This window comes from Nicotiana tabacum, chromosome 21, assembly GCF_000715075.1.
Source record: "Nicotiana tabacum cultivar K326 chromosome 21, ASM71507v2, whole genome shotgun sequence".
Lineage (NCBI taxonomy): Eukaryota > Viridiplantae > Streptophyta > Magnoliopsida > Solanales > Solanaceae > Nicotiana > Nicotiana tabacum.
In genome coordinates, this window is record NC_134100.1 from 69,772,678 (window position 1) to 69,798,752 (window position 26,075).

At 37.5% G+C, this 26,075-nt stretch overlaps 2 protein-coding genes and 1 long non-coding RNA gene across 4 annotated transcripts; all 3 read right to left on the reverse strand.

Annotated features, from left to right (window-relative positions):
• Positions 1–1,129: 1,129 nt before the first annotated feature.
• On the reverse strand, positions 1,130–2,074 carry LOC107763382 (uncharacterized). The gene has a single exon (XM_016581878.1). It carries the CDS (start codon positions 2,072–2,074, stop codon positions 1,130–1,132), a length of 945 nt encoding a protein of 314 aa, XP_016437364.1.
• An 8,323-nt stretch (positions 2,075–10,397) lies between these two features.
• LOC107763408 (uncharacterized) lies at positions 10,398–13,567 on the reverse strand. 2 transcript variants are annotated; one of them, XR_001643018.2, is made up of 4 exons: positions 13,263–13,567; positions 12,962–13,065; positions 12,681–12,809; positions 10,398–10,732 (listed from the first exon to the last, which is right to left on the reverse strand). It is a non-coding gene; the product is annotated as an uncharacterized LOC107763408 (long non-coding RNA). The 2 variants fall into 2 exon arrangements; XR_012704657.1 differs by having other exon boundaries at positions 12,962–13,567.
• Positions 13,568–14,113: 546 nt separating this feature from the next.
• On the reverse strand, positions 14,114–17,982 carry LOC107763399 (uncharacterized). Its single transcript, XM_075241869.1, has 6 exons — positions 17,103–17,982; positions 16,844–17,017; positions 16,260–16,336; positions 14,789–15,894; positions 14,300–14,618; positions 14,114–14,191 (listed from the first exon to the last, which is right to left on the reverse strand). Exons 1-6 carry the CDS (start codon positions 17,980–17,982, stop codon positions 14,114–14,116), a joined length of 2,634 nt encoding a protein of 877 aa, XP_075097970.1.
• Positions 17,983–26,075: the final 8,093 nt, after the last annotated feature.

Here is a 26,075-nt window from a genome sequence, read left to right on the forward strand (position 1 = left end):
GTGCGCTATTGAGTGTCTTGATTGCGTAGTAGACAGGATGAAGGACCTTGTTATGTCGTTGATCAAGTACCGCCCCAATAGCTATAACACTGGTGTCACACATGAGTTCAAATAGAAGGGACCAATCGGGTGTGACAATAATAGGTGACGTGGTGAGCCTTGCTTTCAATTCCTCAAAAGCTTTTAGACACTTCTCATCAAATTCAAACTTTGCATCTTTTTCAAGGAGCTTGCACATGGGATTTGTAATTTTTCAGAAGTCCTTGATAAAACGCCTATAAAAACCGGCATGCCCCAAGAAGCTCCGGACACCTTTTACCAAAGTGGGAGGAGGAAGCTTGGAAATGATTTCGGTCTTTGCCCGATCAACCTCTATGCCTTGCTTGGAAATTTTGTGGCCTAGAACAATGCCCTCGTTCACCATGAAATGACACTTTCCCTAATTTAGCACAAGGTTGGTTTCCTCACATCTTTTGAGCACTTGTCTAAGGTTTTCGTGGCAATGCTCGAAGGAGTCACCAACTATAGAGAAGTCATCCATAAACACCTCTAAGAAATCCTCCACTATGTCCGAGAATATTGACATCATGCACCGTTGAAAGGTAGTCGGGGCATTGCATAGCCCAAATGACATACGGCTAAAGGCAAAGGTTCCATACGGGCATGTGAATGTTGTCTTTTCTTAATCTTCTAAAGCGATGTTGATTTGGTTATAGCCAAAATATCCATCCAAGAAGCAATATAATGACCTTCCCGCTAGCCGATCAAGCATTTGATCAATAAAAGGCATAGGGAAATGGTCCTTGCAAGTAGCATTGTTGAGCTTCCGGTAGTCCATGCAAATTCTCCACCCGGTCACCGTCCTTGTTAGGATGAGCTCATTTTTGTCATTTTGAATCACGGTTATGCCTCTTTTCTTTGGCACACATTGCACCGGACTCACCCAAGGGCTATCGGCAATGGGGTAGACTACCCCAATATCTAACCATTTTATGATTTATTTCTTTACCACCTCTTGAATGGAAGGGTTCAACCTTCTTTGACGCTCCACGCTATGTTTGCTCTCTTGCTCCAATTGTATCTTGTGCTCACAAATTCCGACGAAAATCACTCGTATGTCCGCTATTGTCTACCCAATAGCTTGTCTGTGCTCCCTCAGGATATTCAACAAGTATTCAACCTGCACATCATTTAACAAAGAAGAAACAATTACAGGTAGAGTTTTATTAGAGCCAAGAAATTTATACCTTAAGTGCGGTGGAAGTGGCTTGAGCTCAAGTTGTGGCGGCTCGATAATTGAAGGCTTATCGGGAGGTGTGACTCTATTATATAAGTCAAGAGAAAGTTTCTTTGGTGCATAAGTGTAGGACCCAAGCCCTTCTAATGCATTTACCGATTCCATGTATCCTTCCATGTCTTCACCATCAAAATTCACCAAAATAACCGCCAATGCTTCACCGAGGCATTCTTCTTCCATCTTTATCTCGATTGCGTCCTCTACCTCATCAACAATATCAATGACTGAGATGCTTTCATATGCATGTGGCAATTTCATATCCTTACTCGTTTGAAAGGTAACCTCTTCGTTATTAACTCGGAACTTGATCTCATTTCGTTCCAAATCCATGAGTGCTCTTCCGGTATCAAGGAATGGTCTCCCCAAGATGATGGAGATTTCTTTATCAACAGCACAATCAAGGATCACGAAGTCGGCAGGGAGGAGGAACTTTCCCACTTTCATAAGAAGAACATCATCAATAATCCCCACCAGTCTCTTTATTGAACGATCGGCCATTTGCAACCTCATACTTGTAGGCCTCGGCATCCCTAACCCCGCTTGCTTGTAAATAGCAAGAGGAATTAAGTTGATGCTAGCCCCATTATCACAAAGAGCTCGGGCAAGATCGCGCAACCCAATAGTGCATGGAATGATAAAAGCTCCCGGGTCTTCTTTATTTTGAATGGTGGTTGTTGCAATGATGGAGCTAATCTGGTGTGTCGCATTAACCACTTCATTCTTGGTGATTTTCTTCTTAGTGATTAAGTCCTTCAAGTACTTAGCAAAACCCGGCATCTCTTGAAATGATTCCACAAATGGAATGTTCACCGATAATTGCTTGAGAATGTCATAGAATTTCTCGAGTTTGCTACCATCAACCCTCCTAGAAAGTCTTTGAGGGAAAGGAGGGGTGGTTTAGGAATTGGTGCTAGAGCTTTTGGTGCCTCCTTTACCTTTTTCTTAACCTCTTCACGATTCACTTCTTGAATTTTCACCTCCTTTGGGAGTATTTCAGCTTCAACAACAATTGGCACCTCAACTTGTGCCTAAACCTCTTATTCCGGATCTTCCACTTTGACTACTTGTTCATTCTCTCCTTGAAGTATTTTCCCACTTCGAGTTGTGATTGTAATACAATGAGAAGTCGGACCATTCCCATTACCTTTTGGATTTGCTATTATGTCACTTGGGAGTGTGCCTTTTTGCTTCGGATTTTGCTCTCTTGATAGATATCTCATTTGCATTTCTAACTTTTGTATGGATGCAATGTGAGAACCCACAAGCTCAGTCATATTCTTCATTGATGTGTCGGATCTTTCTTGATTTTGCAACACTCTTTCAAGCATGTTCTCAAATTTGGACTCACTTGAAGAACTTTCCTTCCAATGCGAAGAGTTAGAGTATTTCCCCTTTGGTGGAACATAGGGGTTTGAACTCCGATTTGAATAGTTGTTATTATTGTTAATCCAATTACCTTGATTTAAACTACCTTGATCATTTCTCCACTGTTGATGGCCTTGACCTTGCAGGTTAGACCTCCATTGATTTGTTGCCCAGGACCTTGGTAGGGTTGCCTTTGGTAACCACCTTGAGCGTTGTTGACATAATTTGCTTTCTCGTAATCCTCGTTTGACAAGGGTTGCACATCTTCCACAACATTCACTTTTTTTATTTGGCTTTCAATAAAAATCTTGGTCAACACATTGATATTGGTAGCAAGCCCGAAAATTACTTGATCTCTTTCTTGGTTCTCCTTAATCATGTTGGTCAAGGAAGGAGTACCATATGCAATTCCACCTATAGTGTCTTCTGAGTGCCAAGCTTGGTTATGTTCTGCCATCTTGTCAAGAATTTGTGTGACCCTTGCAAATGTTTTATCCATAAAGGATCCATCAGCTACATTTTTAGCCATGCATTGAGTCAAAGGATCCACGGCCATGTAAAACTTCTCCAACAAGATGCTGTCTGGAAAACCATGATTCGGTGACCTCACTAAATATAACTTGAATCCATCCCATGTCTCATGTAGATGCTCTCCCGGTAGTTGCTTGAAGAAGAAAATTTTATCCCAGAGCTCTGACTTCTTGCTTTGCGGGAGCCATTTAACTAGGAAAGCTCGAACGAGTTCCGGCCAAGTATGAATGGAATTAGGTGTTAGATTTTGGATTCATTTCCTTGCCTCTCCAGTTAGTGAGTACTTGAACACCCTCAGCCTTAGGGCATCATCTGAAATGTGATTCTGCTTGTGCATCGCACACACACCCAAGAAGTTTCTGAGATGTTGTGTCGGATTATCATCGATGGAATTTCTGAAAAACCCCTCTGCTTTGAGCATTAGGATTAGATAGTGTTCCACCTTGAAGTTAGCAGCATCAACTCTTGGAGGGACAATGGCATTTGTATCCTCAATATACTCATCTATATCCGCAAAAGAGTTCTCTTCTTCTAACTCAGCCATGTTTACCTAGTAACACCAAGCAAAGCAAGCAAAGTGTGATGGAGTAGAAGAAAACGTAAAGTAAACACACACTAAATAGTAATTTCAAAACCGTATTCCCCGGCAACGGCGCCAAAATTTGATACGCTCAAATTACACCTAAATAAATGGTGTAAGGCGGTCTATATCAAATATAATAACCCAACTAGGTTGGGGTCGAATCCCTCGGGGAATAGTTGAGAAAAGATTACTTAAATAGTGTAAAACTTGACTTAAGTCGTAATCCTACTCCGTTAGCTTAAAAGAAAGTGTTGTAATTATGAGTTATCGAGAAAACTATTTTGTTATGAGAATGTAATTAATTTGATTAAGGAAACCAAGGTTGTGTCCCCATCAATAGAATATAATGCTATCAGTGTTAATATGATATATTCCTAATGAAAGGTCCTTTGATATGCAAATGGTTTCTAAATGACTACCCAATATTTTCCAATAGTTAGGTAGTATTTTCTCTTTATGATTTTCCCAAATATAAAAGAGTTACAATTAAGAACAACCAATTTATGCCAAATAGAACCCACTTATTCCTAAGCAATTCTACTAAACAAGGTTTAAAGTCTTGAGTTTTAGATACTCAACTCTACCAAATCCTAACCCACTTTTCCAAGTAAAGATAGGATGAAATGGCATTAGTCAATGTTTGCAACCACCAACATTAAATGAAGCATGAGAAATGAATAAATACCAACCAACCATTATATATATATTCAATGGTAAACACCCATTAACATTACACCCATTTAGGGCTCACAACCTTGGTATTTAAAACTAGCTACCCATACTAGAATCCAAGAACAAAGCAATAAATGAAGTCATAAAACTTACAAAGATACAAGATTCTTTCTTCAAAAGCTTCCAAAATAATGGTGTATTCAATGCTCTAAAAGTAGTCGTTTTTTCAGATCATATGTCCCACAAAAATCCTAGTAAATCTATTTATAATGGGCCAAAAGTCGGGGTCAAATTTAGACAAATATGCCCCTGTAGAACACATCTGTGACCGTGAATGGGTCGCAGATCATGTATGCAGTCCGCAGAAATACAAAGTTGCCACATAATTGCACGCCTAGTTGCCCAGTTCCCCATCGCAGATCCATTATGCGGTCTGCATATTGATTACATGACCGCAGACTGCGTCGCAAAAGTGCTCTCGCAGAATCTCCTTTTGCACTTATGCGGTCATTATGCGGTCCGCAGAAGCGTTATGAGACCGCATATTTCTCTCTTCAAGAGATGGACCACCTGCTTCAGTATGCGGTTGGTTTGCGGCTCACACATCACTTCTGCGGTCGCAGACCTGCCGCATTTCTGCCCTTCTATGGGTTTTTATCTTCTTTTCCATGTTCTTGGTTCTTCAAGTCTGGTACACTGCAAAACACCAAAACTTCATAAGAAATAACTAAAAATTCTTTAAAAGACGAGCTAAAGTCTATGCAATTAGTATCAAAAGTGCCAAAATTCTATGACATATCACAGACATCAAGAGGAACGTGCAGTGATCCTGTTCAAGCAGAGATGTCCAGTCGCCCGCAAAGACAATACCAATTACCAGCTCGTTTGCAAGATTATGTTATTGGCGATGATAATAATTTATCCAATGAAGATATTGTAAGTTTTGCCTTATTTGCAGATTGTGATCCTGTTACTTTTGAGGAAGCTGTTAAAGATGATCGGTGGGTTCATGCAATGAATGAAGAAATTCATGCTATTGAGAAACATAATATATGGGAATTGATTACTTTACCACCCTCAAAAAGACCAATTGGAGTCAAGTGGGTATACAAGAACAAGTTCAAACCAACTGGAGAAGTGGATCGCTTTAAGGCAAGATTAATTGTTAAAGGATACAAGCAGAAGGCACGTATTGATTACTTTGAGGTATTTGCACTTGTTGCTAGATTTGATACTATTCGTATGATAATTTCTCTTGCTGTTAATAATTGCTGAAAATTTTTTCAAATGGATGTGAAATCTGCTTTCTTAAATGGTGTACTTGAAAAAGAAGTGTATGTTGAGTAGCCTGCTGGTTATGTCAAAAGAGGTCAAGAAAATAAAGTTTATAGGCTGAAAAAGGCATTATATGGATTGAAACAAGCACCTAGAGCTTGGTACACTCGTATTGATTCTTATTTTATTGGACATGGATTTCAGAAATATCCATATGAGCATACTTTATATATCAAATTCAAGTGTGGCGAAGATATTCTCATTGTGTGCTTATATGTGGATGATTTAATTTTTACTGGCAATAATCTTAAATTAATTTCTGAGTTTAGGGAGGCAATGATTAGCCAGCTTGAGATGACTGATTTTAGTTTAATGTCTTATTTTATTGGCATTGAGGTATCTCAATTAGATAATGGAATATTTATCTCTCAGAAAAAATATGCGGGTGATATTCTAAAGAGATTTAATATGGATAAAGCTAAATTAATTTTGACCCCTGTTGAAGAAAAATTGAAGTTGGTTAGAGATGGGACTGGTGACTTTGTTGATGCTACATATTTTAGAAAATTGGTAGGGAGTCTAAGGTACTTGACTTCTACAAGTCCTCATATTACTTATGGAGTTGGATTAATTAGCAGATTTATGGAGACTCCACGACAATCCCACTTACAAGCAGCAAAGAGAATTTTGAGATATATTCAAGGTACGCAGACTTATAGTATATTTTATTCAAAGACTAATGATAGTAGTCTTGTGGGATTTACAGACAATGATTGGGCTGGTGATACGATACAAAAAAAAAGTTATTCTGGCTATGTATTTTATTTGGGTTCTAGTATATTTTCTTGGTCTTCCAAAAAGCAACAAGTTGTTGCTTTATCAACAACTGAAGCAGAGTACATGGCTGCATCAAGTAGTGCTACACAAGCATTGTGGTTAAGAAGAATGCTTGGATTTCTTCAACACAAGCAAGACAATCCTACAATAATTTTTTGTGATAGCAAGTCTGTAATTGAGTTAACAAAGAATCCAATTTTTTCATGGGCGTAGCAAACACATTGATATCAAATTTCACTTTATTTGTGACTTGGTTCAAGACAAGGAGATGGTTATTGAGTATTGCAAGACTGGAGAGCAAGTTGCTATATTTTCACAAAGTCACTAAAATTGGAGTTATTCATCAAGTTGAAGAAGATGTTGGGCATGATCAAATTTGAAGATCTTAGTTTAAGGGAGGCTGTTGGAAACTAAACCAAGATTAATTAGTATTCCTAAGTTGTCTAGAATTTAATATTTGGTAGTTTATTTAATTCATGTCTAGTTAGGTTTATTTACCAAATTCATATTGGAATAGGTTTTATTAGTCTAGTCAAAATTAGTTTGTAGTATTATAAATAGGGGTGTTACTACATATTTTCTATTGTAGAGAGATAACTATGATATAGAGAGATTCAAGAGTTTATGAGTTATGAAAAAGCCTCCTACCACGTTCTCTCCCTAGTTTAATAAATTTCTTCTATATAGTCTTTGTTGAATTTTTTTGCTTTTGCCTAAATTATTCTTGGGGTATTTTAATAATTCACCTACTCTAGAAATCAAAGTCGCACTCTTTGATTTCCCCACCACAAGAACTCATCCCAAAAGAATGAAGGATTTTGAAGAAAGTAATTAACGAAGATTTGATGTATATAAATAGATCTAATGATAGATAGAGAGATGTTGTATATAACATTGCTTAGAAGTTATTTGAGACTTCTATAGAATACCCTTTATATAGACAAGGTTTATGACCTTTGCCAATGGGTGCTTTATTTAAATTTAAACAAGCAGCTAACAAAGAGTTAGTTACTCATAAAAAAATACATCAGTTAGTTTCACAGAAGGCAACAGTTGAATTCAAATTTAAGATAGAATTCTTTTTCCTGTTTTTTAAATAAATATTATATTATTATTAAGTAATATATATATATATATATATATATATATATATATATATATATATATATATATATATATATATATATATATATATATATATAACTAACAAATAATAATATGCGGACACAAAACAAAGGATGGATGATATTGGGTATTTGTATAACACATAACTAAAGGTAGCTAACTAGCTTTGAACCTTTAGAATGAATATGAATATAAATTCATATTCGTATCATATATGAGTTCTTGTTCTGCAATAGCGGCGCCGATTAATATGGGCCTTGCTGTCACAACCCGCATTTTGGAGTTGTAACTTCGTTCAGATCCGGTGAGAAAGAGTCCTTCTGATTATCTGGCGTAGACCTGCAGCGAGGGGAACTGCAGGCGCCGCATGCACTATTCGGTGCCGCTGACGAGCATAAGAAAGTCGGCCTGTGACACGTGGTATCAGAACTGATTAAGGCCATACTATGCCATGACACAATGTCAAGGCAAGAGTTGAGATGGCGAGCGCATTTTGGATGTCAGTGCGGAGATCATGTCAAAGCAGAGATTAATGTTCATATGCCACCAGAGATCGAGAACCTGATGGTGATATGCCGATGAGTCGGGTGGTCAAAAAAAGGCCGTATTTTCCAGGTCGAACAACTATATTGCAAAGAGTGGGAACCGTGCACTATAAACTTTGGGTATGATTGCAGCGGAAATCTTGCCAAGGATGCATGCATCGCATCGGTTGAGTGTCCTTCCTACGGGATAGACTTGTGAACTGCCTGAAGGCATTGTCAAGGTGAGAAGACGAATTCGAAGGAAATAGCAAAGCTTCAGAATTGGGCGGATTTCCATGTTGGAAGGTGTCATTCTAAAAAAGGGGTATACCGAATGATCGGGGACCACTGAGATGGGGCCAAGTATGAAGCACACCGGACCAGGAAGTCGTGCTAGCAGAACCAAGAGAGTTCTTGACTATAGGACGAGTACAGACGTAATACCAGGAATATTGGGTACTTGTTGAGGAAGTAACAGTTGAAAAACAAAGAGCTTTGTTCGTGAATGTGGCGATTCTATGACTTTGAGAATGTAGTACTCACCAAGAGTACGTCCCAAGAGCTGGCCGAATGCCAAGTGGGATGAGTGCACTAAGAAGTGTCCTTCACATTGAATGTGGGAGGATCCGCCTATGCAAGAGGCATTGGGGCGAAATTGTGAGTCCGGAAGCGAGCAAGTCTTCAAAGGTAATGAGGGCAAGGAAATGGCTATGGTAGCGATGGAGCTACGAGAGCTATGCCAGAGAGTGTGAAAAGGCTACGAGAATGATTAAGCTACAAGAGCCACGCCAAAGAGCACGCTGATGTGCTTACCATTGAGGGAAGAGCTTCAGACGGACATAAAGGCCGTGAGGGTCATGGTATGGGTCACCACAAAGTTAGACACCAGAGGGTGCAAGTACGGAGGTACTTTCCAAGTAAACACCGAAAGGAGGTGAAGTGAGAGGAACGCTTGGAAGATACTTGGGGAGAAGTGCAAGGGGCACGACTCCTTTTTGAGCAGGACATCGAGGAAGTCTGACCCACAGGACTAAGGGAGCCGCGATGTACATACCTGAGGGGGCAGACTCCGGGATGTCGTAGGCCTTTATGTGCCAATGAGGACGATAACAGAATGAGTGTGGGAGGATGTCACAACCCACATTTTGTGGTTGTGACTTTGTTCATATCCGGTGAGAAAGAGTCATTCTGATTCTCTGACATAGACCTGTCTACTCAGGAAACTTAGGCTTTTTAATTTTAAGCATATATAAGGGGGGTATAGATATTGAAGCTCAACCTGCCTCCCCATGCGTACTGCCACCAAGCCGTACAGAATGAGTGACCTTGAGGGAGAACCTCAAGGGCCTGCCTGGATGACTCAAAGGAGTGTTATAGGTATCCATATGGGTGGGGCACCAAACGGTGCTGGAGGCTCGATATGTGGAATGGGTATGCCCCGCGGGCTACCGAAATAGTGGACAAAGATCTCCGTGTCAATTGGATATTTGATACACCTATCTTAGGGGCCTCATGTGTTGACTTGTAAGCATAGATTGGGGTCAGCTATGCGAGCAAGGGTCCGTTGGCCTAAACGTGTAGTTGTGGGGCGACACTGCACTATTCAGGATGAAAGTGTGTCGCGGGGGCTATGTATGGGCATGCCACTAAAGACGCACACTACAAGAAAAGGCTCAATTTATGGGGGTTATTTTGTCAATTTGTGACGATTTTTGACCCCCACAAAATTATATTGAGGCGGTTTTTAAAAACGCCACAGTTATGTTCGCCACGAGCATATTTGAGGTGGTTTTTGAAAACCTCCACGACGACCGTCGCAAAATGACTTTTTACATTGTGGGGGTTTATAAATCAATTTGTGACGGTTTAGAACCTCCATTAATATGGTTTTAGTGTTTAAAAAAAAATATTTCGGGGATTTTTAAACCCCCACAATATGATTTCAGCATTAAAAAATATATATGGGATTTTATACCTCCCAAATATGATATTAATGTTCAAAAACAATTAGTGGTAGTTCATTTTGCCACAGTTAAATATATAATTTTATTGAATAAGTTATAATATAAGTCAAATTCTGTTAGAAACAACCATTGTGAGAAACATTACAAATTTAAATCCATACCAAATTAAACAAATCTATTATCAAGTATGATATCTAATATGGTGACCAACTAGATAGGATAGTAAAAACTGTATATATATTATTTATTATAACATTTAGCTCCACCATTTATTCTAAATAGAATAGAGTACTGCTCTCTAGCTAAGACTCCAGAGACTGCCGAAACACAACTGACAGGCAGGTACTAAAACTCTTAAGAAAACTATTAACTCTTGGCAATACCGCAATAGCATGGTAATGATACAAATGGCAAAGAAATTGATGGGTTATAAAAACCTGAACTTAACTAAGAAAAGGGAGTTCTCAATGTTGTAATAATCAGCAATGAATTTTAACCATGTTGTGACCATACTCTCTCAGTTGTGCTGCATCCATGTGCTTCAATTCACCCTCCCTAACTATGAAAAGAAAACCCAAAAGATTATACATAAAAGCACATTCGGCAAATGTAAACTTTAAAGCAATGAACATACATGCAAAGTGTAATGCTTTTGAAGTGATACATTTTAACATCAAACAAAGGCAATTAATAACACATTAAAAGCGAAGCATTTTGACATCAAAGTAACCACAATTTTATTGAGTACTATACCATCCATAACTCAGAGTTTGTTGAAGGCTACTCATTTTTTACTTTTGACAAACCAAAGAAAAAAGCATATTGATGAGCTACAACAAGGCCACTCATTTTTCATCATTCATGACAACACTAAATCAATGGAAAAGTATGAGTTTGTTGAAGTCGTAAACTATACAGTAGTACTTATTCTCGTTATGGTACTAGACATAGAGTTTGTCTTGGATTTAATTGTACCTGGTTGAACAGGATAAGTTTTATGGCAAAGGAACGTTCAACTTATACGTAAAAGCACACTAAATAAACTTTTTCTTTCCATAGCTATACCTACTATTACAAATAATTTTCAACTAGTAAGCTTTCTCAGAAGTCATAACCTTCCAGAGGAAAGCAGCCTTAGAATTAAAACTGCACTTGAGCTTGTAGGAAACATATTGACAAAGTTCTACCTCATTATTTATTCCCTTGACTAACATGAAAATCCAACAGCCATATTTTATTATACTGAAAATAAAATAAATGCTTAGGAGCTCAAACAGGGACAAACATAAATCTCACGCGACTGAAAAAATGAAGTAAATATTTTTTTTTATAAGAAGAGAGTAGTCTCCTAATAAAACTAAGGACTACAACAGTTGTACTACAACAACTATTACTATTACGCCTCAATTTTCAAGCTAGTGTGGTTAGATATATGAATTCTCACTAACCATTTCGACTATCAAAGATAAATATAGAATATAAATCCTTGCCAGGCAGAATATAAAGTACAAAGCTCCCACCCAATTGCAAAAATTAGAATATAGTTCCTGTAACTTCTTGCATTTTATTAATCACTACGAGAAGTTGAAGTATGAAGTATGTCCCAACTACTACAAATTTCTAATAACATGAGGTGAGTAAGGATAATAATATTGGAAAAATGGCAGCATAAGGTAACAACTAGTATGGAAAGCTGGTCTCCTTTGGAAGCCTTCGCCGGAAGTTCCAGAATGTTGTCTGTGAATTTCTATAACAAAGGAAAAGTCGGTCGATGGTGTGAAAATACTTCCTGATGTCGAATTCCAAAAACCAGCGAGAGGTTTGCTGTCTACTTCGCGAGCCTTCACTGCCCCGTTCTGTAACTTCCCTTCTTTCGTCCGTCCACGAGGCTGTAAAAAGAGAGAAAGGGGCGGCTATCTAGCGGGAGTCGTTTCGGTTGTATGCCACGAGGTAAGGGGCGCACAAACAAAGAATGTCGTTGTGTGGGGATGCGATTCGCCAAGCTGGGGCAAAGAAAGCCGTCCGACCCTACCGAAGTACCAAAGGCTTTCGAGGCTTACACCTCCCTATTATAGGAGGGGCAAGTATATATAGTCTTTCCCTAACCTTTCCCCCTATTAAACCCAATGGACTTGTTTTGTAGCAAAAAGATGCAAGCACCTATTTATTGGGAACCCGAAGTTATTGGTCGTGCATTGGGTATCTTAATAGGAAATGAAGCACTATGCAATAGTCATAGCAACATCTACAATTTATAATCATGACTTTTATTCTTTAATTTTTTTATTTTGGTTGATGAATATTGTCATAGTTCAATTTATTCAACCAGCCTAAAGCTCAAAAGTCAAACTTTCAGTTGGTGTGGAAAATGCCTCTTACTTGAGAGGATCAGTTGAGTAACAGAGGAAGCTTACATAAGACCTTGTTAATAAAAAAAGAGAATTATCAAACATATGATGTCACCAATTATATATAAAGAAAAGTTAATTTAGAGAGGTGAGGTTTACCTCATACATAGACTATTGCATCTCCAATCATGTAGCTTCAAATTTCTGCTATACATAGGCTTATTTTAGTCCTTTTATTTGCTTGCAGAGTTCAATGGGAGAATAAGTGTATTTCATCAAACAATTGGCCTGCACTATGCACATAAGAAAATACAGTAAAAATAATCTCACAAGTCACATATCAACAATGATTATATTTGTCTGTACATAAGAATAAGATTAAAACAACAGAAAGAATATAAAATTATAATGGTAAGAATCAAAACAGGGATTTGTTATACCTTGTAGAGTTGTAGAATAGTGAAGCAAAGAGCACTAAGTCTATTGATGACTTCACAATGGTAAACTATTGCTGACTTCACAATGGTAAAATATTAAGTGGGATCTGCAGCATATCAATAAAAAACGCAAGGAAACAAAACCTGGACGAGTTATGCTCAATCAATTCTTGGAAAATAAACCCAGTGAATATTTTTCCACCTTTAATTTCCCACTAGCAAAATTAGGGTTTAACTGACGAAGTCTATGGGCAGCGACAGAGAGAGAGAGAGAGAGAGAGTAGCGAGAGATGAGTTGTAATACCTGGGTTCTGGGGATGGTGGCCTGCGATAGGGAGACAGAGCGACAACGGTTGGGCAGCAGCGATGAGAGCAGAGAAATATGAAAAATGAGGTTGAGCAGCAACTATTATTTTATGAATTTTTACAGAGCAAAAAAATGAAGGAATATCAAAAAGAAAAAGGAATGGAGGGAATTGGTCATAGTTGGATTAAGAAGATCGCGGGAAACATAAAGATTTAAAATTTTGATTGGCTTTTAGTGGGGTTCTTTTACAACCCCTATACATAAACCTCGACAAACACAATTATTTTGAGGAGATTGGTACAAACTCCACAAAACTAACGAATAGTGGGGTTTCTTATGACCTCCCTAAATAAACCCCCATAAATTGAGATTTTTCTTGTAGTGACATGACAATGGCCAAGGACTAAAGATTGCCTTACTCGGGCGAAGCACAAGCTGGGTGCAGATGCACGAGACGAGTATCAAGCTTGAGAATTGGACTATGCACGCGAGAGCGATGCTCAGTTCTAAGCGAAGGACAAGACATGTCCTTAGCCAACCCTCAGGGCGTGCATGGATTACAATCCTAAGACGAGAAGTGCCACATCTAGTCGAGGCCAAGAGCCTAGACATCATACGGGCGGCACAATTGGAGCAGGCCTTCTAGGCAAGCTTCACAGCAGGCACATGATCGTGCTTGGAAAACCTGGAAAAGGAAAGGCTGGCCTGCAGCGAGGGGAACTGCAGGCACCGCACGGGCTATTCTGTGCCACTAACGAGCGTAAGAAAGTCGGTCCGTGACACTTGCACTCAATCTTGTTTTAGCAAGTACTCTAGGATTCACCATCAAATCCATAAGAACCGGACTCTCACTTTCTTATACTTGTATTAGCAGTCTCATCAAGAGTGTCCACAACCGCTCTACCACTCCTCTTTAATCTAAGAAACTGTTAAAGAACAAAGTTCAGCCTTCTCATTGTGGAAATCAGTGCATATAGTCAAACATGTAACTTTAAAGGAATAGCAATTTTACCTTTCTTCACAAGACTTCTCACATGATTGCATCTCATGGCAATATGCTTGCTATTGCCAGACATCCTCTCGTTCTTTGTATTGTGAATTGCAGCTTGATTATCACAATATAAAGTAATAGGTCCTTTAGGAATATTAATAAATGGTAAGCACTTCATGAATCTCCTAATCCATAGAATATCTCTGCTAGCAAGAGACATAGATATAAATTCAGATTTCATTGACGATAGTGCAACGCAAGATTGTTTCTTAGAGGACCAAGCCACTATAGCTCCTCTTACAGTGAGTAACCAGCCACTAGTAGACGTAGAGTTGCTTCTATCGGAAGCCCAGTTGACATCACTGCAACATTCCAGAACAGAAGAAGTACACTTATAATGTAAACCATAGTTTAATGTATGCTTCAAATATCTCATTAATTTGCTAATAGCTTTCCAATTCTCATGACTAGGATTGCTAGTAAATCTACTCAGCATACCAACAACACATGCCTAGTACTATTCATCACATACATTAAACTACCAATTATCTTAGCATACTCTCCTTGATTAATAGGTTCATCAGCGTTAGGCGTTAAATTAATATGAGGACCAAGAGGAGTTTTACTAGGTTTACAATCTACAAAATTAAATTTTTTAAGCAACTTCTCAATATAATGTGATTGTGTAAGAATAAATTCATTTTCTTTTCTAATTACTCTAATACCTAGTATCACATCTACAGGACCTAAATCTTTGATATCAAAGATTTGCATAAGAAATTTTTTGGTTTCATTAACACATGCTATGTTAGAACCAAATATAAGTAAATCGTCAACATATAAAATAATAAGAACTTTATGATTGTCATTGCATTTATAAAAAATACAATTTTCTGCTTTACTACATTTAAAGCCAATAGATCTTATCTCCTTTTTAAACTTTTTATACCATTGTCTAGGTGCTTGTTTAAGACCATATAAAAATTTGTTAAGTTTACATACCTTGTGTTCTTCTCCACTCACAACATAACCTTTAGGTTGTTGAATGTAAATTTCTTCATCTAACTCACCATTGAGAAATGTTGTTTTGACATCCATCTGATGTACTTTCAAATTATACATCGAAGCAATAGCAAACATGACTCTAATAGTAGTAATGTTAGTAACATGAGAAAATATTTCAAAGTAGTCAAAACCTTCTTTCGGGCTATAACCTTTTGCTACTAATATTACTTTATATCTATCTATACTTCCAACAGCTTTAAGTTTCTTCTTCAGGACCCATTTAGAACCAACAATCTTAGTATTAGGAGGAAGTTCTGCCAAGGTCCATGTATTATTATTATCATGAATAGATTTAATTTCGTCATCCATAGCCTTTTTCCAAATATTAGCATCAGGTAGTGACATAGCTTCTTGATAAGTTCTAGGATCCTCTTCTATTGAATATATAAACATTCCAGGACCTAGATCTTTTTCTATCCTACGTCTCTTACTTCTCCTTACCTCAGTAGATTCAGGACTAATTGTATTTGCATGTGTGCTAAGAGAAGAGTACCTTACAGGCACGGGTAAAGAAGTAGAAGCTACATCATCTCTTGTTTGAATATTTGTTTTTAATTCATTTGACAAATCTTTCTATAGTTCTAATGCATCAACATCTTTAATAGTTAAATGCTCAAAATAAATAGCATGAACAGATTCAAACCACTGTTAGTATGCAAATTAAGAAATCTAGATGCCTTACTATGCATGAAATAGCCAAAGAAAATAGATTTAATTGTCTTGCTGCCTAACTTGGGTCTTTTTAGTGTTGCATCTAATGCATATGCAATGCATCCCCAAACTTTAAAATAACTGATATTTGATTTTCTATTTACAACTCATAAGGTAATTTATCTTGTCCTTTTTTGTAAAATTCTATTAGTTATATGACATGCAGTATATAGAGTTTCACCCCAAAAACTGTCAGGCAACTTAGAATGTAGAAGCATTGCACTAACCATCTCTAAAAGTGTCCTACTCTTCCTTTCGGCAACTCCATTTTGTGGAGGAGAGTTAGGAGCAGAAAATTCTCCTACTATTCCATGTTGTTCACAAAATTAATGAAATAAATTGGGTTGAAAGAAATTTGCCACCTCTATCAGATCTTATCCTTTTAATTTTCTTATTAGTCTTATTTTTTATTTCTTCTTTACAGATTTTAAATTTTTCAAAAGTCTCATCTTTTACTCTAAGCAAATAAACATATGTATATTTTGAAAAATCGTCAATGAAAGTCACAAAATATCTTTTAACCCCTCTAGTCAAATGATCTTTGTTGTCACATAAATCAGTGTGCACAACTTCTAAAAAAGATGTCGTTTTAAAAACTGATTTAAAAGGTGACTTAGTGATTTTTGCTTGTGCACAACATTCACAATTATTGGTAGTATAAATGTGTGAAGATTTAGGAATATAATCATATGAAATCATGTGATTTATTGCATTACTACCTATATGACCTAATCTATAATGCCAAAAAACATTCACATCATCAACAATATAAGCAGAAGCACTTGAAACTTTATTCATACTTAAAACATACATATGTCTTTTGCATAAACTTTCCCAACAAATGATTCGTTCTTAGAAATAATAACTTTCTGGGAAACAAATACTACTCTAAAACCATAATCATCAAGTTTTTTAATAGAAACAAGACTCTTCCTAATTCCAAGAATGTGATGAACATTCTTGAGAGTGAGAAGTGAGAACTTTTCTAGAAGAAAGCGGAAGTTGCACAGTGCCAATTCCCATAACAGCACGAGTGGTGGAGTTGCCCATATATTCATATGTTTTGAAACCACTTTTGAATGGAGTGACATGGCAAGTTGCTCCAAAATCTAACCACCATTCTTCATTGCTATCCATCATAAGAATTTCAGTAAGAATAGCAACCATTTCTTCTTCTTGCTCCATGAAATTGGCTTCTTCTTTCTTACCTTTGCGAAATTTACAAACTCTAGCCAAATGTCCCATCTTACCACACACAAAGTAAGGTCCTCTGTTTTTCTTACTAATACCATTCTTGGAATCAAATCTTTTTTTATAATCACAAGTCTTGTTTCCATTGTGAAACTTGTTAACCTTGGTTTTAGCAGATTTGGAGGATGTGGAATTTTCAACATTATGCACTTTATCCTTTCCATTGTAAACAAGTAAATCTATATTTCTAGCCTCATACTCAATTTGAATATGCTGAAGTAATTGATCCAAATTTAGAGACTTAGTCTTGTGCTTTAATTTCATCTGGTAATCTTTCCAAGAAGGAGAAAGTTTACCAATAATAGTAGAAACTTGAAAAGTCTCAGTAATTGGCTCACTCACATCAGCATATTGAGAGGCAATTTCATTTAATTCATTTACTTGATCAATAACACGTTTGGAATCATCCATTTTAAAATCAATATACTTATTAATTAAGAAGGATCTATTTCCAGCATCTTCTATTATATACCTTCGCGAGATGGCAGCCCACAACTCATATGCAGGGTAGCATTTGTGAAACACATTGAAGCGTGCATTACTCATTGCATTCAGGATCATTGAGCGGCACACAAAATCATCTTCAAGCCATTTTTGTTGTGAGTCCGAAAGCTTCCTGTATGCTTTTCCATCTTGTCGATATGAACAAGTCAAGACATAGTAGACTTTCGCAATCATCAATTGATACATCATCTTCATACTTTAACCAGAGGCGGATCCAGGAATTGATGGTTACGGGTGCCACTGCATTTAATGTATAGTAACTAGTAGTCAAGGCGGTTGAATTTGGGTATACATGCATTTTGTCGGTTCGCTCTATTTTAAATTAATTTAGTTCAATTCGATCCATTTTGAATTAATTTGGTTTGCTTTACAAAATCTTTTGGTGCATAAATAAACAAATGATAATCAAACTGAATATATTTGGTCCTTTCAAGGAAAAAATAATACTAACTAAATAAAAAAAGAAAAATGATTAAAAGCATATTAAAAAAAAAGAAATTGAGATATAGAACAAAAGAACTTAAGCAAATATACTTTTTAAATCTAAATAACTAATACAAATGGAATTGTACATAGAGAAAAAATACAAAAATGAAGATAAAAGAATTCAAGAAAACAAGAAGAAAAAAAGTAATCTGGAAAGAGGTAACACAGTAAAGTAAAATTACAATATGAGCAAAAATGAGGGTCGATCTTGGGTATTGGGCCTGCCAAGAGTTACTATGATGACCCAAAATGTCATTTTTAAATTTAATAATTAATTTTGTATTCTAAAACCTCGAAAAGCACTATTTATCATTCCTCGACTTGCGTGCACAGTCCGTAAAATTTTTCGGAAAGTTTTCAGGTGAAAAATGAATTAAAATGTGAATTAGAGCTTTAAAACTCAATTGAGTTGACTTTGGTCAATATTTTGAGTAAACAGACTCGGATCAGTGTTTTGATAGTTCCGGTAGTGCGTATCGTGATTTGGGACTTAGGCGTATGCCCGGAATTAAATTTTGAGGTCCCTAGCCCGAGATATGGAGTTTTGATGAAAAATTAAAAGTTTAAGTTCTAATAGTGACCGGATGTCAAATTATGTGCAAACGACCCCAGAATAGAATTCTGATGATTGCAACAGCTCCGTATGGTGATTTTGAACTTAGGAGCATGATCGGACTTTTATTTGGAAGTCCGTAGTGGAATTAGGCTTGAAATGTCAAAAGTTGAATTTTTAGGAAGTTTGACCGGGGGTTAACTTTTTGATATCGAGGTCGGAATCCGATTCTGGAAATTGGAATAGGTCTGTTATGTCATTTATGACATGTGCGCAAAATATGAAGTCATTCCGAGTTGATTTGATGTGTTTCGGCACAAGATATAGAATTTGAAAGTTCAAAGTTCATAGATTTTGAATTGAGGTGCGATTCGTTGTTTTAATGTTGTTTGATGTGGTTTGAAGCCTCGACTAAGTTCGAATTATATTTTGGGACATGTTGGAATAATTGGTTAAGGTCCCAATGGTCTCGGGTGGATTTCGGAAGGTAAACGGAATAGATTTCGGACAAAGAAAGTTGGTTGCAGAAATTTCGCCAGATATTTCTGGTGTGTGGAGCCAAACTTTGGAAGCTTATATCGCGCAATTTATAAGGAATCAGAATATTTTCAAAACATGAAAGTTCTAGTGGTTTGATTCTAGTTTCCATAAGGTTAAACCATTCATTATTTGGACATTTGTACAGAAAGTTATGATGGATTGAATGAGGGCTGGTAGAGCAGTTTCACCAGAAATTTCGCCAGAAATTTCGGATGCGTGGAGCTGACTTTAGAAGCTTATATCTCGCAATTCATAAGGAATCGAAATATTTTCAAAACAGGAAAGTTGTAGTCGTGTGATTCTAGTTTCCAGAAAGCTAAACCATTTATCATTTGGATATTTGTATATAAAGTTATGATCGATTGAAGGAAGGCTGGTAGAGCAGTTTCTGGTGGACTTTTAATGATGAAAAATGGACTTTTAGTGACGGAAAATGGACTTTTAGTGACGGATGGGTAAAAACTTAAGGACTAAAAATGGTCATTTCATTCATTTTATTTTGGATTTTTGGAGCACGGTTCTTGGGCGATTTTCACGGGAAAATATTGGGGTAAGTGTTCCTTATCCTATATTGATTATATTTCATGATTCCATACTCATTTACATCATGAATCCATAAATTTATGGAAGAAAATTTAATATTTTTGCAAAAGCTTCCCAAAACGAAAATTTAAGATTTGGAGGTCGATTTGTTATCGGAATTTGGTAAAATTGGTATGGGTGGACTCGTAATTGAATGAGTTATCGAATTTTGTAAATTTCGCCGGATTCCGAGATGTGGGCCCCACGAGCAAAATTTGAGGTAATTTCGGATTTTATTGAAAAATATAATATTTTCTTATGAAATTGATTACTATAATTTTTGTTGACTGTATTGAATTAATTATGACTAGATACGAGTCGATCGGAGTCGAAAAATCGAGGAAAAAGCATAATACTTGATTAAATTGGAGCAAGTCGAGGTAAGTGACTTGTCTAACCTTATGTGGGGGAAATTCCCCTAGGATTGATAATTGTAATGTGTGGAAAGTCGTGCACACGAGGTGACGAGTGTGTACACGGGCTAAATGTGAAAGATTATGTTTTAAATTGTGTAGATCACTGTTGCGCATTAATTAAATTATTTTATTTTATTATATTCTTCATTATTGATTTAATATTTATATTTTAAATTTGCTTGACCTTTTCCTGCTAATTGTTTTATCTGTTTAGTTAGAACTTGGTTTCTTTTATTTTGTGCATTATTTGAAGGTTGACTTTCTTTAAATTAAATATTATTAATATGAAGTATTTAACATTTTTAAACTTGATATTGAAGCAATGTATTAAAGATTTTGAAATATTATTTTCCTGAATTATTTACTCCTGAATATTTTTGTAAGATTTTCGTACCCATTGTGATAGAGATTTTGAAATATTATTGTTGAATTATTTTGACATGAGCCTTGAGCTCTTTATTGTGAAAAAATATTATTGTTGAATTATTTTGACATGAGCCGCGAGATCTTTATTGTGGAAAAATATTATTGTTGAATTATTTTGACATGAGCCGTGAGCTCTTTATTGTGGAAAAATATTATTGTTGAGTTATTTTGACATGAGTCGTGAGCTCTTTATTGTGGAACAATACTGTTGATGAATTATTTTGGCAAGTTAAATTATTTGAGCACCTGAGGTGCAAATAGTGATATTGATACGCATGCGGTGGTATAAGGTCTGGGTATTGAAATGCATGCGGTGAGATAAAGGTGGCTTGATATGCGTGGCTAGTAAGGGGAACTACTAAAAGTCATGCGGTATGATAAGGATGGCTAAAACACAGGATGCTATTTCGGGAAAAATATTTTCTTTAAAATAAATTGTAAAGGCTCACGCGGTGAGATAAGAAAATGAGATATTGTGAATTTGTTTTTGATTTGGGACTATGAGGCGGTATCTCGGGAATGCCCTTGTTGATATTGATTTATGGCCGCAGTTGCCTTTGATTATTGTTGTGATTTTCTTAAAGTTGAAAAGAATTCTGTTTTGTTTTCACGAGGTATTTATTTGCCATTATTTGATGTAATTAAATGTGACATACTACTTGATTAATTTTCATTATCATTTTTTCTTATAATATCGTTTAAACATTTTACCATGCCATTATTTATTCTCCAGTAGGGCCTGACCTGACCTTGTCACTACTCTACCGAGGTTAAGTTTGGCATTTACTGGGTACCGCTGTGGTGTACTCATACTACGCTTCTGCACATCTTTTTGTGCAAATTCAGGTATATCTTATCAGACCACGCATCAGTAAACTAGTAGTACAAGGAGACTTCGAGGTATATCTGCCAGCGTCCGCAGACTCCGGAGTCCCCTTCTATCTTACTATGGTGTCTTCCTTATTTGCTTTAGACTCTGATGTATAGAGACATAGAGAATAAATTCTTAGAAGCTTGTGACTTATTTCTACAGGGTTTTGGGAGTTGAAATTGTTTGCATTGTAGTTTAATTATTTCAGATATTTATTATTATTCCGCATTGATAGGCTTACCTAGTCTTAGAGACTCTTTTCCATCACGACATCCTACGAAGGGAATTTGGGGTCGTGACAAGTTGGTATCAGAGCTCTAGGTTCATAGGTGTCATGAGTCACAAGCAGTTTAGTAGAGTCTTGCGGATTGGTACAGAGACGTCTGTACTTATCTTCGAGAGGCTATGGAACTGCTAGGAAATATTCACTCCTTTGACTTTTTATCGTGCGTCATGGATTTAGCTTGAAACATATATCTTATATTCCTTTGTTTCCACTCGTGTATGACATTGCGCACTCGGTATCAGTTATGCGTCGACAGTTCGTGATGCCGTAGATGGACTATGAGGGAGCCAGAGATGCTCAAACATTGCCTCAACGTGTGGTTCCGACTGAAGATACGGGCGTATTGAGAGATCACCTAGTGAATCATGTGGGGGTGCAACGAACGTTGGCGTCTGGTTGATTTATACAAGATGTAAAGGTTATTATTGTGGATCATCGGACTTTGTGACCTATGACTTCGTGCCGAGTGTGGGGAGTCCATTACCAATGGATGGATTGCGGGGTCATGTGTTATATCAGTTTTGGCCTGAAATGTATATATGTGGTACTGAAAGGTTCCCTAAAATTTACACATGCTTAAGACCTGAGATTTTATAGAGGATAAGGTTGGGACTTGCGGTATGTCCGCCTCCTTAATAATCCTATACTTCAATACCAAAAGAGTTATAGAAACAACTCTAAATTTGTAGAAGGTCTACTCAGTGTGGACTCACTATTGCGAATTTTGGGGTGCTTCGAAGGAAGTACACTTGTTGACGAGAGTCTGGACTATGTGGTTCGTGATAAGATTTGTCTGTATGGAGCTCTACTTTTGTGATCGTTATGTATAAATAGGGGTAAGGGTTACCCCAAAGAAGAATCGAAGAGTATGTTAAGAAATTGGTCAGCTCAACAGTGTTGAGTCAGCATAACAAAAGAAAAAATTTGCCTTGGGAGAGATAATTCTCCACCAGTGTTCGTGGCAAGCCTATGAAGAGGGTAGACCAGCCAATGCAACACCGCCCACTTGGCTCAGTTCTCAGAAATGCTTTTGAAAGAGTTTATTTCCCGGACTCTCCGTAATGCATGGCGCATAGGGTTTGAACAGTTGCGTCAGGTCATCATTGACAGTGTCAGAATATGCCATCAAGTTCAATAAGTTAGCCTGTCATACTCCTACTTTGCTTCCTACAGCCAGAGGGCTAGTCCACAGACTCATTAAAGGACTCAATTATGATCGTAAAATTTTGTATGAGTCGGGAGCTACAAGATGATACTTTATTTCTGCTAGTTGTACAAATTTCCAAGATATTAGAATGTGTTCGAGGTGAGGAAAAAAGGAAACTAAGGAGACCAAGACGTCTCGAGGTTCTGGGGAATTCAGTGGATTTTACTCTGCAAGTATAAATCATTATGGAGGGGGCCCGGGCAGTCGGCTAGCCCAGTCCGCACATCGGATTACTCGGGGTGCTCCAGTAAGTTCTTTTAATGCACCACCGACATAAGTTCCTACAATGGTTATTCCAGTTATCTGGCAAAAACTCAATATGTGCAGCCTAACCCGCAAAGGGGTTGTTATGAATACGGTGATACTAGGAACATCATGAGAAAATTGTCCCAAACTTGGGAGAGACTTATTTCATCAAAGCACTCAGGCTACGTGACCCATTGCAGTTACTACACCACCCACATGACCAGTTAGGGGTGGAGGACAGACGGATAGAAGGCGTCCTAGAGGTGGAGACCCAGTCGTTGATATATTTGTTTTATGGTATGGTGGAGGTCGCTACATCAGTTGGTGTCGTTACAGGTACGAACTTGATATAATATAAAGGAATAATTTCCTTAACTTGATTCGGTTCTGAGTATCGAGACGAGTCCTCCTATTGTGCTCCACTTATGAGTGAGTTTCATAATTCTATAATCTACTTATGAGTTTACTCCTGTTAGGAGATTCCATGGAGATAACTATGCCTATCATTCCATGTTGGTCACTAATAAGACCTATGAGGCTAAATGTGGTTTTCTGTTACTTATTTTGGTAAGTTTTGATGTAATTTACGGATAATTAATTACAAATTATGAATTATATGCCCTACCGGTGTGGGGTTCATTATGTGTTGTGATTTTCTTTTTTAACGGAAATTATTTAGAAGGAGCAAATGAAAAGTTTTGATTGGCACGATGTGCATATTACTTGTGATTCAGAACCGTTGACGAGATCCTCGCATTTTAATATAAACTGATATGTTTAAACCGGGCTACGAGCTGCGGTGGAAGTTATATAAGGACGAGATCCTTGTGAGAAAAATTCTTGTGTTTAAATTCTCCCTTGTGAATTTTAATTTGTACTATAGTACTAATAGGGAGTCATGCCTGTTAGGGTTATTTGAAAATTGTATATGAAATTTTTTGTGCATACTTGCCAATTTTGTGTTGTAATTATTGAGTTTTAACCTACGAGATAGGTTTCCGCCCAGGTGACGTTAAATGTGACTCATTAATTCGGGTAAATAATTATGAGGTCTTCATGCCTCGTACCTCGTTATCAGTATTGTGAAAGTTTAAAACGAGATTTTTGTTAACATGAAGTTAATTGACAATTTTATAATTGATTATAAATAACTTTTAAGACCAGATTGACCCATAAGGGTGCTCCGTTCATACGGTCCAAGGAATGTGAGGAGAGCATCCAAAAGCTCAAGACAGCTTTGACTACATCCCCAATGTTGGTATTACCTACAGGTTCAGTGTCTTATATTGTGTATTGTGATGCGTCGCGTATTGACCTCGGCACAGTGTTGATGCAAGACGGTAGAGTGATTCTCAACGCGTCCAGATAGTTAAAGGTGCATGAGAAGAAGTATCATGTACATAACCTTGAGTTAGCAGCTATTGTTCATGCCTTAAAGATTTGGCGGCATTATTTGTACGGTATCCATTGCGAGGTCTACACCGATCACCGAAGTCTACAACATCAATTTAAATAGAAGGATCTTAATTTGCGATAGCGGAGATGGTTGGAGTTGCTTAAGGATTATGATATCACCATTATCCATCATTTTGGGAAGGCTAATGTAGTGGCCGGTGCCTTGAGTCGTAAGGCGGAGAGTTTGGGCAGCTTCGCATATTTACCGGTAGCAAAGAGGCATTTAGCCTTGGATGTTCAGGCCTTGGCCAACCAGTTTGTTAGACTGGATGTTTACGAGTCGAGCCGAGTTTTGTCTTGTGTGGTTTCTCAGTCTTCTCTTTATGACTGTATCAGGGAACGTCAGTATGATGACCTCCATCTACTTGTCCTTAAGGACACAGTTCAGCATGGCGATGCCAAGGAAGTCACTATTGGAGATGAAGATGTATTACGGATGCAGGGCAGGCTATGTGTGCCAAATGTAGATGGTTTGCACGACTTGATTTTCCAGGAGGCTCACAGTTCGCGGTACTCCATTCATCCGGGTGCTGCAAAGATGTATCAAGACTTGAGATAGCACTATTGGTGGAGGCGGATGAAGAAAGACATAGTGGAATATTTAGCTCGGTACCTAAATTGACAGCAAGTGAAATATGAGCATCAACGAGTGGATTGCTTCAGAAGTTGGAAATTCCAGAATGAAAATGGGAGCAGATCACTATGGATTTCATAGTTGGGCTCCCACGGACTCGGAGGAAGTTCGATGCAGTTTGGGTGATTGTGGATAGATTGACCAAATCAGCTCATTTCATTTATGTGATTACTACTTACTCTTCAGAGCAGCTGACTCAGGTATATATTTGCGAGATTGTCAGACTTTACGGTATACCAGTATCTATCATCTCTGACCGGGGTACACAGTTTTCCTCACGGTTTTGGAGGGTTGTACATCGAGAGTTGGGTACTCGTGTAGAGTTGAGTACAACATTTCACCCTCAGACGGACGGGCAGTCCAAACGTACTATTCAGATACTAGAGGATATGCTTCGTGTGTGTGTGATAGATTTGGGGGGTGCTTGGGATCAGTTCTTACCACTTGCGGAGTTTGCTTACAATAACAGTTGACAGTCAAGCATTCAGATGGCTCCGTATAAGGCCTTGTATGGTAGGCGGTGCCGGTCCCCAGTAGGTTGGTTCGAACCGGGCGAGGCTAGGCTATTGGGTACAGACTTGGTTCA